Source organism: Myripristis murdjan, chromosome 7 (assembly GCF_902150065.1).
Source record: "Myripristis murdjan chromosome 7, fMyrMur1.1, whole genome shotgun sequence".
Taxonomy (NCBI): Eukaryota; Metazoa; Chordata; class Actinopteri; order Holocentriformes; family Holocentridae; genus Myripristis; species Myripristis murdjan.
The window spans coordinates 19,270,232-19,285,913 of NC_043986.1; the positions used below are offsets into that span (position 1 = coordinate 19,270,232).

Here is a 15,682-nt window from a genome sequence, read left to right on the forward strand (position 1 = left end):
TGGGTAGAGATTTAGGGGGTATAAAGTCTCTGTACATTCATAAGTTAAGTCTTGAATGACTTCAGGCAGCAAATTTCCATGTGTTCAAACAGAGGGAACTCATGTTTAAGCACTTCAAAAGCAGAGTCTGCTTCACAAGTGAAACCTATAAGCTATGGTTTGGTGAGGCACATCTGGCTCCCATAAAGCCCATCTTATATCCACTTAGATGCAGGGCTGAGCAGCAACTGACCTATTTAGTGGTGGAATTTTGAGCTTTCCGTACCTCCTAAGTCGTTGTGAAGGACATGCCATTTTTAAAGACTTTATTTTCTTTTCCCTAATCTCCGCAAGAAAACACCAGGCTGCTGACATCTGTCTTAAGCAGCGACTCAAAGCACAAAGCAATGATTTCCCTCAGCAGTCTGCTGCAGACGATTTCCAAACAGAATTTGTATCAAACTCACTCAGAACGGGAAGGCCTGTTCTTCTCTTCCCCCTCCCAATAACACTGGATTTACCAACTTGACCTGCAGAACAGTGGGCTCAGCTAAATCTCATGGGCCAGAAAAACAGGAAGATTTGGAACACTGAGGGGTTTAAGTACCAAAAAGTGGAAGTATTAGACACAGAGAGGGGAAATGGTGAGAAAAAATAAAGATGCTTGGCTGAATTTCATAGTGAGGATGTACAGGGCTGAGAAACTTCAAAAATAGGCTAGACTTATCCTTAATTCCTTAATCTGAGGCAGCGCGCTTGCTAGGTACTCAGGTTGAGTGGTAGGGAGGGAGTGTGCATGATTGAAGTGAGTGAAACAATACTGACTTAGATAACTGACTGTTATCAAAGTGCAAATCCCGAGCTACTTTCTGGAATGTATAAATGTACAATGCACCAACCTGGCGCTCCAGAGCCCTAATAAATCAAGTAATTTCAAGTAGAGGCCTAACTAATAAGTTCCTTAACTTCAAATACAGAGCAACTCTCCTATCTGGGCATCCGGTGCTTCAAAACCACTCCCTTTTGTTCCACCCTTTACGTGGCCTGTCAAGGGAATCTGAACCTTTGCATCAAAAGAAGCTCATCTAAAAAGGTGAGAGGCCCCAACTCCCCTCCTCTCAGTCTCTGTTCATCCCTCTCCTCTGCCCTTCATGTCTCTCTGTCTTTGTGTCAAACAGGCTTCATCAAAGCTCCACACCTCTCTCCAGAGGATTTCACTGCCGTCTTGTTAATTCAATCTCCTCATCAACAATTCCATCACTCGCATGCACACACGCATGCACAAATGCCATAGACAGCCAGAGACATAGACACACTACACAAAACCTGCACCGAGTGGTGTACACTAATGAGGTCAATTAGCTCTGAATGTAAACGACAGGGCAGTGAAAAGGTCAGACATTGTCTGAAGTGGAGCACAGACAATAAAGGTTTTCATTGTGATAGATGAGAAAGTCTGAGAGAGTAGAATATATACATGTCTGCTGTTTTAGCTGAGTGTACCACTGCTAAAAGGTTGGGGGTAAACACAAATTCCCAGGCTTTTATATTGCTCATAGTGGATAAGTGGCACAACTGGGCTGCTCTGGGTGGTGAGGATTACTGATCTGATGTGAAAGTTGATGCGTGTGACCAATGCCAGCTAAAGGCTGCTGACACGCTTCTCACGCAAATGTTCATCCATCCAGTTTGAAGAATGCTGAGTTACTGGCAAACAGGGCTGTGCATTGAATTCAATGTGTAATGCAATTAAAGATATTATTAACTCATGTAGAATCATGTACTGTCTTTGAGAAGTTCAACTGTCATGGGAGAAACAACAGAGACAAATGGTTCCCATGGGCCTCTATTTTCACTCACTTTGTAATCATAACTCCACCCTGGAGCCCAGGGGTGGAGGACTCTACATCAGGCTCAGAGGCATGGAGCTCCTTCAATCAGCCTGGGCTCTGCCAGCTCACCACAAGCTCCAAAATTATCAGGGTGTGATTAGTCTTGTCTTAGCTTGCCCACAGCAGAACAGTTTTTGCTGCTGCTATCACACCCTCACTTTCCATTGCAACATCCAAAATATCAATGCTGAATGGTTGCTGTGGTCTTAAATTGCTGTGGTCAGAGGTCAGGATTACATTGGTCAGACTGTAATATCTATCAACTAGAATTTGTTGTGCAAGATGGAAGAGTTTGTATGTGAGTATGAGTTACAAATAAAGCCCAAGGTCTAACTATATAATTCAGTCATGAAATTTGACTGACCAAAACTTTAAGTTTGATCATATAATCTGGTTAACCCATGAGATTTCACCCACAGAGGATTACGGTATTTCGCCAATTAATCACCTGGGTGTTTAATACGCAAAATCAACTTGGACCCCAGGCGTTTAAAAGAACCAAGCGGCTATTTGCTGCAGGCCTTTATTTATTTTTGCACAGACCTGCACCAGGCCATTATTGTGATGACAGTTACTGTCCAACATATTTACAGTCGGTTGATTTAAGATTACGGTACACCCTTTTTTCTAACGTAAGCTAGCTCTCTTATTTTGACAGAAAACGGAAGTGCCGCACAGTTATTGTGCGGCTAACTGTTTACTTCTGCAAAAATAAGGTGAATAGCCTTATTTTGGGTTTACCTCAATATAATGCAAGTAATCGCCCCAGCGGTTATTCGGGTGGGCGTTTAATACACAAAATGGGTGCAGATCCCAGCCGTTTAAAAGAACCAGGCAGCTATTTGCGGCCGGGCAATTAATTGGTGAAATACAGTAGATGAACTCTAGTTTTTGCACATCTCCAGCTCTCTGTTGTGACCAGATCAACAATGAACCTTTTCAAGTGAAGGACAAACAAGATTTTGAATTCTGAATCTGACTCTGTGTCACTCCCTCTTACCTCTCTCATGTCTTGGGCGATGGTGGTCAGGCGCTCGTTCTCAGACTGGGTGTTGGTGAGGATGTTGCGGGCCTGTCGGAGCTCAGTCTGCAGCTCCAGGACCTTCTGCTCGTAGTAGGCCTCCTTACAGGCCGACTCCTGGATCAGAGACTCCTCACGACTCTCCCCGTCTGCTGCCACCTTCCTGTGATTGGAGTAGGCTTGTCCAAAGGCCTAGAGACAGATGAAAAAGGGAAAAAGCTCTCAATTACAAGTTATAAACTTCTAAGAGAGAATATGAGGGAACTGCATTTGCCTTTTATAAATGCCTTGATAATATTAAGTGGCCAAAATATATGGCAGGTAAGGACACATAATATAGATTAACATTCTTAAATGCCAGTACTGTAGTAAAAAAAATTACTTTGCATTTCAGCTATTTTAAAATGAAACATTTCTACTGCAGCTGTTCAGCTGGGGCTTCAGTGAAGTCAATCAGGCAAAAAGACAAAAGAGTGCACAGACACAATAAAAATCCCCTCCCAAAACACTGCCCTCTACCCCGAGACAGAGTCACTTAGCCTGCATCTGGGTTGCATTATCCCCCTCTCTTCCCCCATCTCTCCCTCTCTGACCTGCAGGATGCTGGCATGTGCTGCACGTGTTCTGCAGACTTCACAGATGGGGAAACCAAACCGGAAAGGTAGAACAAATGGACTAATGTCTGTGCGATCAAGAGAAGCCTACCATTTAATGCTCTTAATACTGTAAGAGATCATACTGGAATGAAGGAAAGGTCAGATATTATTTGATTTCCATGGATTGACCGAAGAAAATGAAGTTTATTAAGATTAAATAACCATGGGGGTGTTTGTTAAAGCTTCTAGCCTCTGTACATGAATATTCTTTGTGTTCAAAGGCTGTGAACAGTAATGCATTCCGTGCGTGCACTGTGAGGGCCTGTTTTGCCATTAATGGTGCTCCCTTAACTTTGGCCTTAATTTGTTAATGGCCCACAAGGCAGAGACAACAAGATGTGTATGTGTATGTGTGAGAAAGAGGCAAGTAGAGAAAGGGAGGGAGAGGGAGAGAGAGGAAAAGAGAGAGAGACCTTCACAGCAGCAGAATCTAGGTTAGTCTATTCTCTCCCTTCTGAGAATAATCATCCTGTCATCCCTCTGATTACAGATTTCATTTCCAATCCTGTAACCACCAGTGATCCGATGGAAATTCTGATTCTCATTCAGTCTCACAGCTTGACTACAGGAACTAGTCTGAAATCACCTAAAGCACTGAACCTGACCTTTTTTTAAAGCTGTGCTGCACTCTCTCGCCTCTCTCTGACCTGCTACCCCCTCACATAGGCTACACGTGACTGGCTACCACTGGATTTTCCTCGTTTGACGGCGTATCATATTAATCCCAGTAATTCCTTTAGAGAAAGAGAGATTTCTATTAGTGGAACTGACCTACTTGCAGGACTTAGCAAGATAAATGAATATGCAGACATGCAAAACTAGTTTAATGGGTTAGAGAAATGCATGACATCATGTCTTGTGCACGATGGCTTGTCTATCTCTCACGTTCCAGGAAAGATGATGTCTTCAGGCAGATAATGATAATGAGACTGATAATGGCCAACTCTTTTTTCCCCAAATTCTAAGTGTCCTCACCCTCTGTGCTCTCAAATTACCCCCTAAATCCAAAAATAACCTCATCAATCAGCAGGAGACTGTATTTGATCAGAATTTCATTCACAGACAGCATTAACCAAATCAGAAAGTAGGGGAATCCCGTCATTATAATCTGGGTCCACAATGGGTACCAAGACACCAATTAATCTAGAAGGCCTGACCTCCAAAGGAGGGGGCCCCAGCCAGAGACCACTGACCCAAGCGCTTTAATCTCCATCCTCCAAGCGAAGGGTTTGGCTACTTTTAGGAGAGGGTATAACACAGATGCACGTGACCAAGCCTATAATCTCACAGTGAGCTGCCCAACTGATCTATAATTCATCTTCATCTTGCCATATGTTGCAGTTTTTTACCCTGAGGATGTGGATTATCAATCTGTTGTAAATCTAATCAGAGGTAGGAGACCACGACTGTACAGTACATCCAGCTGCTTGGATTTCCCTGAGGATGACAAACTATGAGGCTATGTGGCACACTATATAGCACAGCACATGAGTGTATTCACTATGGACTGAGGTCAACCAGACACCCTGCTGGGGTCAGACCGTCATGCTGTGAGCAAAGCCCGTGATCACAGTGACCGACAACATCATGTGATGGACAGAGCGGTCGATACAGGGAAGCAGTCACCTCTGATCTTTCTCTTGATTTACTTCTCTTTTCTGTCAGCCTTCTCAGTTGCTGTTTTCTGATTACTTCCCCATCTTTTGCTTAGAATATCACAGAGTATGACCTTCAATATCATATGATTAACACATCGAACTCTTAAAAGGTTGGGAAAGTCATATTGTTAAGATTCTTGTCTGGGTGAATGAATGACATAAACAAGTAGGAAGATGGATCACATTGCTAAGCCTGTACTTTTGGTTTAGGCAAAGCCCGGTCTCTGTGGTAATAGGGTTTAATTTTACACCCAGGGCATTTAGCTCAGCTGGCTATCAAAGGGTTTATCTTTCAACAAAGCCTGTGTTGCTACAACAGAGTGTTCTTTGACAGGAGTCTCTGATTTAAATGATATACATGTCCAAGCATGCCAGAACATGATGTGATCATTGCCATGTCCTGTAATCTGACTAAAGAGACACCCTGCAATAGAAAGGTTCAAAGTTCACTGATTAGAAGGTAGGGCCAATCAGTACACAGCGGTCAGTCCAACCATCCTGCTCAGTGATCCTGTGTGACCCTTGCTCAGGAATAGTGGGGAAATCCTAAACACCAGTTTCTGAAGGCTACAGTCCTGGTGATAATGTTTAACAGCTTAAAAGCAATGGGAGGTCAAAGCAGAGCAAGAGCAGGCAGGTTAGAGAGTTCACCCTGATTTTCCCTGCTCAGAACCCCCCCATCCATGTCAACCCTCTGTAATCCAATGAGACAAGAGCGGAGGGGAGACAGGCTTTTGGGTCTCTGACTAGTAACAGGCAGATCAATATCATGGGTCTCAGATGATCTGTGGAGCTACAGTAAAACAAATTTAAAATTCTATTCTCAGTTCCTGCTCTGCAGGGAGAGCTGGTGGATGTGTCTCCAGAGAGAGGCCTACTGCAGGCTTTGCTGATGCAGGGGATAAAACCAACAGACATGTACGAGTTAAGTCCCCCTCCCATCCCTTCTTGATCTGTGCACATAGCTGTCTTCATCTGAGATACAGTATTTCAATCGATATCAGCCAGTTTTTTTTTGTTTTTTTTTTTCAGTTCTTTTTTTTCCGAAATACTGCCTAAGGACCTAAATCCTTTGGAGACCACTGCAGTCGGACCAGTCCCTTTTGGATTTGGATCAGATTCTTGTATTTCTTGCCTGCCAAATGATCTGATTGTTAAACTCTCCTTTAATCCCCCTGCTGTCTGATAGCCTCTTTCACAAGCAGGGAGCTGAAGTCTGCTGAACAAAGGGGAAGATGCAGACAGGGAGAAACAGATAGAGCGTTAGACAGAGAGAAGAGGGAGACAGCTTCTTTGTTGTGAAGGAGTGGCACCTCCAATTCAAACGGTCACACACAAGATAGACTGATGTCATTTAGTGACAGGGCTGTACCCTGGAGCTGAAATTGACATGTTTTGAAGACATGGAGGCCAATTTATCTTTGGCTTGTGTTAGAGACCCCTTTATGAACATCCTTACAATCTTCTATTGATGGTCATATTACCACTGCTCAGTCCTTACCATAGAAAATGAAAAGGTGATGATGAGGGATGACATACACACAATCAAAAAAGCTGATGACAGACGAGGGCAAAATTCTTAGGAGAGTAAAAATTCTGGCAGAACTGTCGACCTATAAAGCCTGATGGTGACATCAGAGGTAAGAAAAGAAAGGAGAAATCTCCTCAAGTGAAAATTTAGGCAGTACTTGACTCAGTCACAGAAAATAACTCAGAGCTGTGTAATGTGGAACAAAAAAACTTGCCACCCACACCACAGAATACAGAACTGAGACAGGAGGTTGCTAATCATTGATTCAAATGTTGATTTTGAACCCGAAATGCTGTCATGGCATTCTCATTAGGTGATGCCAGAGAGGACACAGCATGCTTAGAGACCAGTAACAAACAGCACACCCACTGCATGCAGCTCTTTCCAGAAACGTGATATGAGGACGCACGTGTCAAGGCTTTTTGACCAAAGTGGGCGGAAGCTGGGCTGAAGATTCTCATTTCACAGTCCATAGGGGCATTCCTGTCTGATGAGAGAGAGGGGGGCTGCCACGAATGTTGAACAATACGGTGTTATGTCTGTTAGATCAGCTCAGCTACTCATACAGGGCGTCTGATAGAGCGCTATAGTGATCCATCGGTTGACCCTGCATGCCAAAGCAGCGATTCAGCAGCACTGAAGGCCAGTCACTGTTAGTGTTGCCATTGTAGATGACTGCGGAGGAAGAGAGGTGGAGCAGAGAGGGAAAAAAAGCACTGAATGGATTTTCCTGCCTCGTGAATCACGGCTCACATGGAGCCACAGTCTGAAATGATAAACAGAAACATCCTCCCTCCCTCTCTCTGTCTCTCTCTCTCTATCTCTATTCACAGGTCACTGCGCAGGCAGCGAGTGACATACAGACTGCTTCGAGGTATTTGTTGATTCTATATTTAGCTGCCCCACTATCAACTGCTCACAATACAGATCTCTCTGGCGCTTGAGGTTATAAGGAATTGGGGGAAACCAGCGGTTTTACGCAAACTCACACACATGGAACCACCACTGCAAGCGCACCCACTGGAACAACATCTGAGGTTGTTTATTTCTATGAGACATGAGAGCTCACCGTGTTATTTCTGCATTAACAGGCCACAGAGTTTGGTTTGTGAGGAATGCACGCGATCTCACATTTTAGTGTTTGTTTGGTTTAGCAACTCATTTTCTCTGGGAGAAGTATTACTAATTAGGAAGCCTTGTATTAATGAGTAACAGAGAAGCCATTTATGTCTTCAGAGTCTTTACTCTTCACAGGGGAGTGGGGTGGGGGTGGAAGAGTGAGAATAGTTTTTATCTCTCTGACAAATCCACAGAGGTGCTGATTCACTCTCCACTGGTCCAAATCCTCCCCCTCTTCCTCTTGCTCTACAAAACAAGCCTGACTTTTTACCACACTGATATCTCTACATATGGACTATTAAAAACAGGCATTTTCTAGAAGCACATGAGCAAACCCCAGTTATTTCCTTCACAGGAGTAATTTTAGACTTAGTGGAAGAAACTGTATGATTTCACAATTAGATCTTTGCTAGGAACAGCCTGTGTGCAAGAAAGCAGGAGAAAGCAGCAGAGAGCAAAAGAGAAGGAGATAAATGAGAACGAGGGAGGCAGCGAGACGGTAGCTGCTGCTTGGCACAGAGCCACATTGATTCACTGCATAGCACAGCGCCGTTGTGCTATTATTCGCACACAGGTCTGGGCAATTTCACACACTCCCTGAACACACACACACACACACTCAAACCATTTCCAATTTTCCCACTGCCCTGCAGTCATCCATACTGCAGCACCAGGTACTCTGGCCATGTTGAGGCTTGCTCTCCCTTCAGAGATAAAGAAGGGCAAGGAGAGAGCTCACAGCCTCAGGTCTCCTTGGGGTTCCAACAATGCTGCATCCAACTCATGTAGTCAACACCTATAGGCTATGTGCTACATTCCAAAGGTGAGGAATACACCACTGAGAATTTAAGAAAGGAGAGGTTAGAGAAGCGTACCAACACACAAGATTACAAAGAACACATTTCCTTGTAATGAAATTATTCGCCCTAAAGTAGACCGTCTTGAAAACAACTTATTCTCAGCATGGGGGCTGCAAGGGCGTGGACCTCTAAAAAGTGAGCACCATGCTGTGCCAGATTGTGCATCTCCTGTGTTGCAGGGCAGGAGAGAGAGAAAGAGAGAGGGAGAGAGAACAAGAACACCAGAGGAAATGGAGCCACTGGGAGAAGGCAGATACATGCACATGTGCACACACACAGATCTGTGTGCACGAACGCTGTGCTAATCAGACTCAGGAGGCCCTTTACACGCCTGGCTGAAAAAGCCGTCCTCAACCGTAAGAAACATCTGAATAGCCTAATTGGGCTACAGGATCTCAGTGATACATAAACTCAACACTGATTCTCTTTGCTAACATCATGCTGTAATGATTAAGGGTTAGTGCTTTCATCAGATCTGGCTGGAGAGTAGTATCAACGAGACTTCATATTTTATTCAGACTCCACATAGGCCACTAATCTGAAAGACAACATTAGGGATTCTGTGTGAAGTCAGTCTTTGGTCCTATCAGCCTTCATGTTCAAACACATACTGCTGTTCTGTATTCACAGTGCATCTACAATGACAGATGACAGGAGCCCGGTAAAATATATTTGCTTTATAAGGTAAAAACACCTGCAGTGTGATGGTGACCCAAGCCTCCACTACCATTACAGAGTCTGCATTCAACAGCTGCCTCCTGTGTTATTATGGGGTGAAAACAGTCATTATGGCCCTGGAACAGCACAATGACACACCAGGGCTTATTGACACAATTTTTGTAGCCCACATTACTATCTGTGGGTGTATTACATTAGGGAAGCAGCTATACTATATGGAATGGATAGTGTAGTGAGAAAGGGACATTTTCATTCAACTAAGAAGTGAAATGCAATCTAGGCCTAAAAACAAACCATGTTCCACTGCAAACATTTAAAGAAATAAGAGATCTCTGTGGGGTAGAGTGTTTCCAGAGAAGGTTTGTCTTGGACTAAGTTTCTGTTTTTGGGTTCAGAAAAGGGTGGAACACGGTTACAGAGTTGCTGTTTTAGTAAAGTAGCTTTTTAGAGATGATGACTAATCTATAATACAGATCCGGATAGATGTTTCGCTTTCATTTGTTGTTGGAGCTTAAAGTAAACAAATAAGGAAGTGGACTTTGCTGTCAGTCTGATAACATGTTTTTTTCTTCCAAATTTTATGGTTTGTTTTTCCACTGGCATGATTTCTAATCTTGTTTGAGAAAACATAACACAGTATTGAGAAGAGTATAATCAATCATGATTTTACTGACCAGTTAGTTGCCCATTGTCTGGTAAAGAACTCACATCACTAGAGAGGCTTATGACTATTTCCTATTTTCTAAAATAAAAAAATTTAACTTGCCTTTAAGTTTAACTACCTTTAAGTTTATTCAGTGCTTTCTAAATGTTCCATTTTTATTACTATTAAAAAAGCTGCATTACTCATTTGTTTTAGAAATTGTTTTTAGAAATTAAACAAAATACAATCGCATATCTTTCAAAAAATAAAAGTTTAATTAGAATTTTATTATAATTAAAAAGAAGTATTTTTGCACACATGTTCACTTGACCAGCTCAACCTGTCTTCTATGCCAAGTCAAAAAAAAAAAAAAAAAAAAAAAGCCTGAAACTTGTAGAACACCTCTGTTTTTGGCATTGAATTACAGCAATCATTTAAATATTGAAATAATCAGAAAGCATCTGTTCACAGAGATTGAATATTTCTTCTGTTGTTTCGCAGCTGAATCTGTTACTGAGCTGAGTAAAAAGCCCGTGCCTCCGGGGGGACAGCTGTCTCAAGAGGTCTGATACATTGCACCTCCATTTCGGCGTCTGGTGGTGGAGTCTGGGCTCTTTATCATCACTCATATCACAGTAATGTTGCGTACCGGCTCCTGGCAGACAGGACTTCAGTCATTTGCAATGCAAAGAAAACCTTATCTGGTGCCTGCCCGCAGCATGCCTGTCGGTCCGCTTTTCTCCCTAACACTCAGTGTCTGGATGAAATCTCCCAGGTCCACGTGCCTGCGCCCCAGGGGAACAGCCGTCGTTATGGTTACCATGCCAATTACAGTGACAGAGCGAGAGGCGGTCAGTAGGGCAGGGCAGGAGGGTGCCTCTGACACAGATGGCTGTTTCAGAGCTCAGCCTCGCGCCGCTTGCTCTCCTCCCTCTTCCTCTGGCAACAGTCTTCGTCCATCCCACCAAGCCTCCGCCATCCAAATCTAGATTTGCTCACTCAAAAAAACACGTGCTGGTCCTTGGCAGCTTTGAACTATTTTTGTGCTATCTGGCCAAACCTACATTATAATAAATGGAAGTGAAATGGACAGAGTCCCCATTGTGTATTTCAGCCTATTTCCCTACAGACATTACTCCCTGTGGAAGCTTTACATATGCCTTCCACATCTGAACACACTCTTCTTGCTGCTGACAATAAACGGCAGAGGACGGGACCAGCTGGGGGTGCAGCTGGGGCCAACACACACACCCACACGCCATGTGGTTGCATTTCCTTACCAAGTCCAAGGACAGGTTTGAAGGAGGATGGGGGAAGGGCATGCATAGACCCCTGATCTATTTGTTTGTATGTGGTCAGGGTTAGAAAGGGCATTTTCATATTAAAACCTTGCAAAGAATATGGGCTAGCCGCCATGTGACTTTATCAGTGATTATTTATTGGATTAATACTGTATACAAGACCTAAACACATTACCCTCCATCATCGTAGACACATATATCAGTGTCCAGACATTTTTAATCAATCAGGAGATGGACAGGATGGGGGCAGGGCTGCTGAGACTATAGATTTGCCTCCTGCCTGTTTCATTCTTTGCCTCCTGAATGCACCTATTATTCATTCTTATTCTACTTGTGTCTCTTTTCCCCACTGTGGTCATAAAACTAGGCTAACTACATGACCCACTCCCCCCATGGAGTTGTCCCCTTACTCCCCTTTCCTATCACCCTCCCACACCCAGGAGCTGGTCTCTTGGGCAAGCCCCCCGCTGCCTCTGGCCAGACAGAGACTAATGACCCGCCTTCCCATTTGCAGTGATTAAATTCTGCAAGTGTGTGTGTGTGAGTGTGTGTGTATAAGAGGTCCCCATGCTAGCAGGGTTAAATCTTGGGTCATGGTGGCACAGGCTTTCCATATGAGCCCCTGTCAACTGAAAAGAATGATTTGGTGGTGGTGTAGCCCCAGCCCCCTCAGTCTGCAAAACAGATTGTATGTGTGACTGTATTTGTGTACAGAAATAACAGTACAGGCTATAGAGTATCTAAACACAATTGAAAAACTGTTGCCTCAGCTTTCCAACAAACAATAAGCTCTTTTATTCAAGCATATCTTAGTCAATCTCTAACAACAGGCTTTCAAATACAATTACTGAAAAGAAAATGAAAGATAAGCTAAAGCGTAATGTCCCAATGTAAATGCAACACAAATGATGGAAAACAGGCGACAAAAACAAAAACATAATAGCTGGCTCTCTCCATTTAAAGTCCCAGCACTTTAAACTCATTAGGGCAGCTGAGGGAGGAACCTCTATTCTTCTACCATCTAAAGAGAGCAGGCCGGTTCCCACAGGAAACCCTGGCATTGCCCGATGCCCCTCCTATCCACACTCTCTCCCATTCTCTGTCTCCCAGTCCCATTTCTCAAGGAGCCCTGAGAGACTGGCATGCATCCAATTACACCCCCTCCTCTACTTCCTTTCCAAACCCCATGGTCCGCTGTTGTTATCGCTGTATAGCCAGACCCCCTGTCTTCTTTTCTCTCCTCTTAATTTTTCCACTCGCTCTCTCCCCCCCTCCACTGAGCCTCAGGGTTTCAAACCGAGGACCAAGTCTCCTGTTCAACACCCAGCTCCTCCAGGAGTCTGGGATGCTGCACTCCACGGCAGGGTAACCCTGGGACCCAGTAGCCTACTTTATACAAGGAGCCTGGGAGAGGGGGATGGGGAGGAGGGTGGTGATGAGGGGAGGGGGTACATACAGAAGGCGGGAGGTGTGTGTAGATATCGCTGACTGCGTGGAAGTGTTAATGTTAAGAGGACCCTCAGGGCGAAGAGCCAACCATTTAAAAATTGGGTTTGCTAATGTTCTGATAACTGACCGATTAAAATGTGGAGAGACTCTCTTAAATCAGCCCTCAAGTCAAATTAATTTAGGTGAGATGAGAGGGGCTCCTCTGCCAGTCAGGGGATAATTGAGATGAGAAGAGCTGGTGAAATTACACAGGGACCAGAGAAGGGTGTGCCAAAATGTAGGCATGTAAACAGAGAACATTATCTGTCTATATCTCATTGCCCTTCCTCTCATACACCGCAGCAAACCACAAAAAACACCCAGGGCAGATAACAAAAACAAGTTGCATGCACGCAACTGCACCCTGAACACAACACACAATCACCACCAACTTTGATACTGCAAACAGCAAAATATAAATTTTGGGCTACAGCTACCAAAACTTTGCAGCCACTGATGGATGGCAAATGCTCAAATATAGCCTAGAGATAATTGGAAGCCAGCACAGAGGGAAGAATGAATGAAAGATAAATAATTTATTAATCCTGAAGACTGAAAACCTTACGGTGATATAAGTTTTTCTTTCTGTGGCTGAGCTCTTCAACAGGAGGATATGGTATGGGTGGGGCATGTCACACCCATGGAGCTTGTGTGTGTGTGTGTCTAGGGGTGGGGTAGGGGGACCCACCATCTGTCCACTTATAACTACCACAAACAACTATATTCCCACTCTCCATATATGCTAATGAGCATGGGGTGGTACACCCTTTCTTTTTTTTTGGTTTCTATTATGGCCCGGCTCCCCTCCACTCTAGTGGCTAAAAAAATACCCCTAGGGATAAACCCTAATATGCCCTAAGGGTATCAGCTCAGAGGATGTAGAGGATGTATGCCTGTCTGATGGTTCATTAATATGCACACATCAAAATTTGCATGTCTATGATTGCTTGCCTGTGTGTGTTGAGATTAGGCAAGATTATACATCGCTGGTAAATGAATCTTGCCAATCCACTTCTGTTCGCTTTTAAATGCAAAAAGAGGGCTGACTACTTTCACGATGCATGCTTGCAAATGAATCCAAAATGTTAATTAATTTTGATGAAGACTAAGCAAACTAAGCTCCTCATTACAGCAAAACGCAGCAAACAAGCCTGAAGAGATTGAACAAATCACTGATGGTCAGCTTCTGTAGGCAATACAGAAGAAACTTAAAGTTTAATTTATGATTCCAGGTGGCTATTGATTGACATTTTCTTTCTCTGTTGCCATAGTAACATCCAGAGCAGTAGCAGGAAACAGTCATATTTTTTCCATATATAGCAAAAATCTTCACAACACATAGGCCTAGGTGAAGAGTGATTTTACTGATGAGCTCAATGTGGTCATTTCCTCGGATCCCCTCAGAGATGTCCGGCCTCATACAGACTCAAATTCCATATGCCTTCCATCTGGTATAAATAGTCCGGCTATCCAGAGGTAAACAGGATGCAGGCTCAGGGTGCAAATTCTATAGAGGAAGGATTAAAGACTTGAGGGAGGATGGGAGAGAGAGCAGAGGGCGTAGTAAGGCTGCAAGTTGTTTTTGTTGCTTGTTCAGGCCTTGGAATGGCAAGGGCAAGATTTCTCACCACAAATGCAAAGTCAAAAGCAAATAGCAGAATATTGAGTGGTGAGGCCTTCACTGTCTTTGGTGTGGGTGTCAAACTGTGGTGCGGCTCAAGTTGCTCAGAGCCTGTGGCAGAGAAGATAAGGTAGGGAATCTGATATAGCACACAGACTTAATCTAAAAGGTCTATAAAAGGAACAATGGACGCAGGAGCCAAAACAAATACATCCACAACACAAAACGGCATACATGTGAACCCACACACCTACACACACACACCTAGCTAGCTGATCCATCTGCTTATATAAAGGCATCAGCAACTTCATACAGCTTCATTATGACCTGTGTGCCCTGTGGTAACGCTGACCCAAAGTGAACTGAGCGGAACTGAAAACAACAGATCTAAAAGGTGGCTCACTGGAATCGTCCCAACTGGACCGTGTTTCAATAGAACGGAGCACTTATCTCAGGCATTATGTAACGTGGTATCTTGGTGTAAGCGTATCCACCAAGGTAGTCTTACTGTTATACGGCAACAGCACATTTACGTAACGGACAAGTTGGCCTTTCTTTTCTATCACATAACCAAAACGATGGAGAATGGCCATAAAATATAAGTGATTCTAAATCACTTAATGAAAAGTACCAAAAACTAAGCCACATGGTGATGGCAAAATGGCTGGATTAATCAGCTGGCTTGGTGAATACAAAGCATGGGATAAAGGAAACGCAATGAAACAAAAGACAGAAGACAACAGGGAACAGAGGATGCATAAGTAGCCACTGTGTTTTTCTCTCTCTCACACACACAAATCTAGTTTAATCACGCGCATATACACTGGATTCTCTGATGATAAAATAATGATGATAATAATAATGATAGTCCATAGCAAATGTTGGTTTTAGGAGAAGGAAGAATGGTGATCAGACTCTGGGAAGCCATTGCCTGATAGAGGCTGAACTATGCTGTATTGTCAAGAGGAGCACAGCCTTTTGCTATGACCTCATCCTCTGCTTTTAGCCTGGACTCCTGCCTGATCCGGCCCTAGTCTTCACTAACAGGATTACACTGGCAGAATCATGCACCTGCTGGGCTAACGTACTGCGTCTCGCCACGCACTTTTGACTTCACTAACAGAGAGTTGTCAAGTTCAAACTTGGATTTTGTCAATGTGTAACCTAATAGTGAATAGCAGAAATACCTGAAATTAAGTAAATATTGACACAACCCTGCCCACTTCCTGTTTCTC

The 15,682-nt window shown here is 43.7% G+C and overlaps 1 protein-coding gene across 1 annotated transcript in view; it reads right to left on the reverse strand.

Moving 5' to 3' along the window:
- LOC115362628 (protein bicaudal D homolog 2-like) overlaps positions 1 to 15,682 on the reverse strand; it is a 51,531-nt gene that overhangs the window by 28,369 nt on the left and 7,480 nt on the right. Inside the window, exon 2 of the mRNA XM_030056624.1 lies at positions 2,872 to 3,084. Coding sequence (XP_029912484.1) covers positions 2,872 to 3,084 — 213 coding nt within the window. The remainder of the gene's footprint in view (positions 1 to 2,871; positions 3,085 to 15,682) is intronic.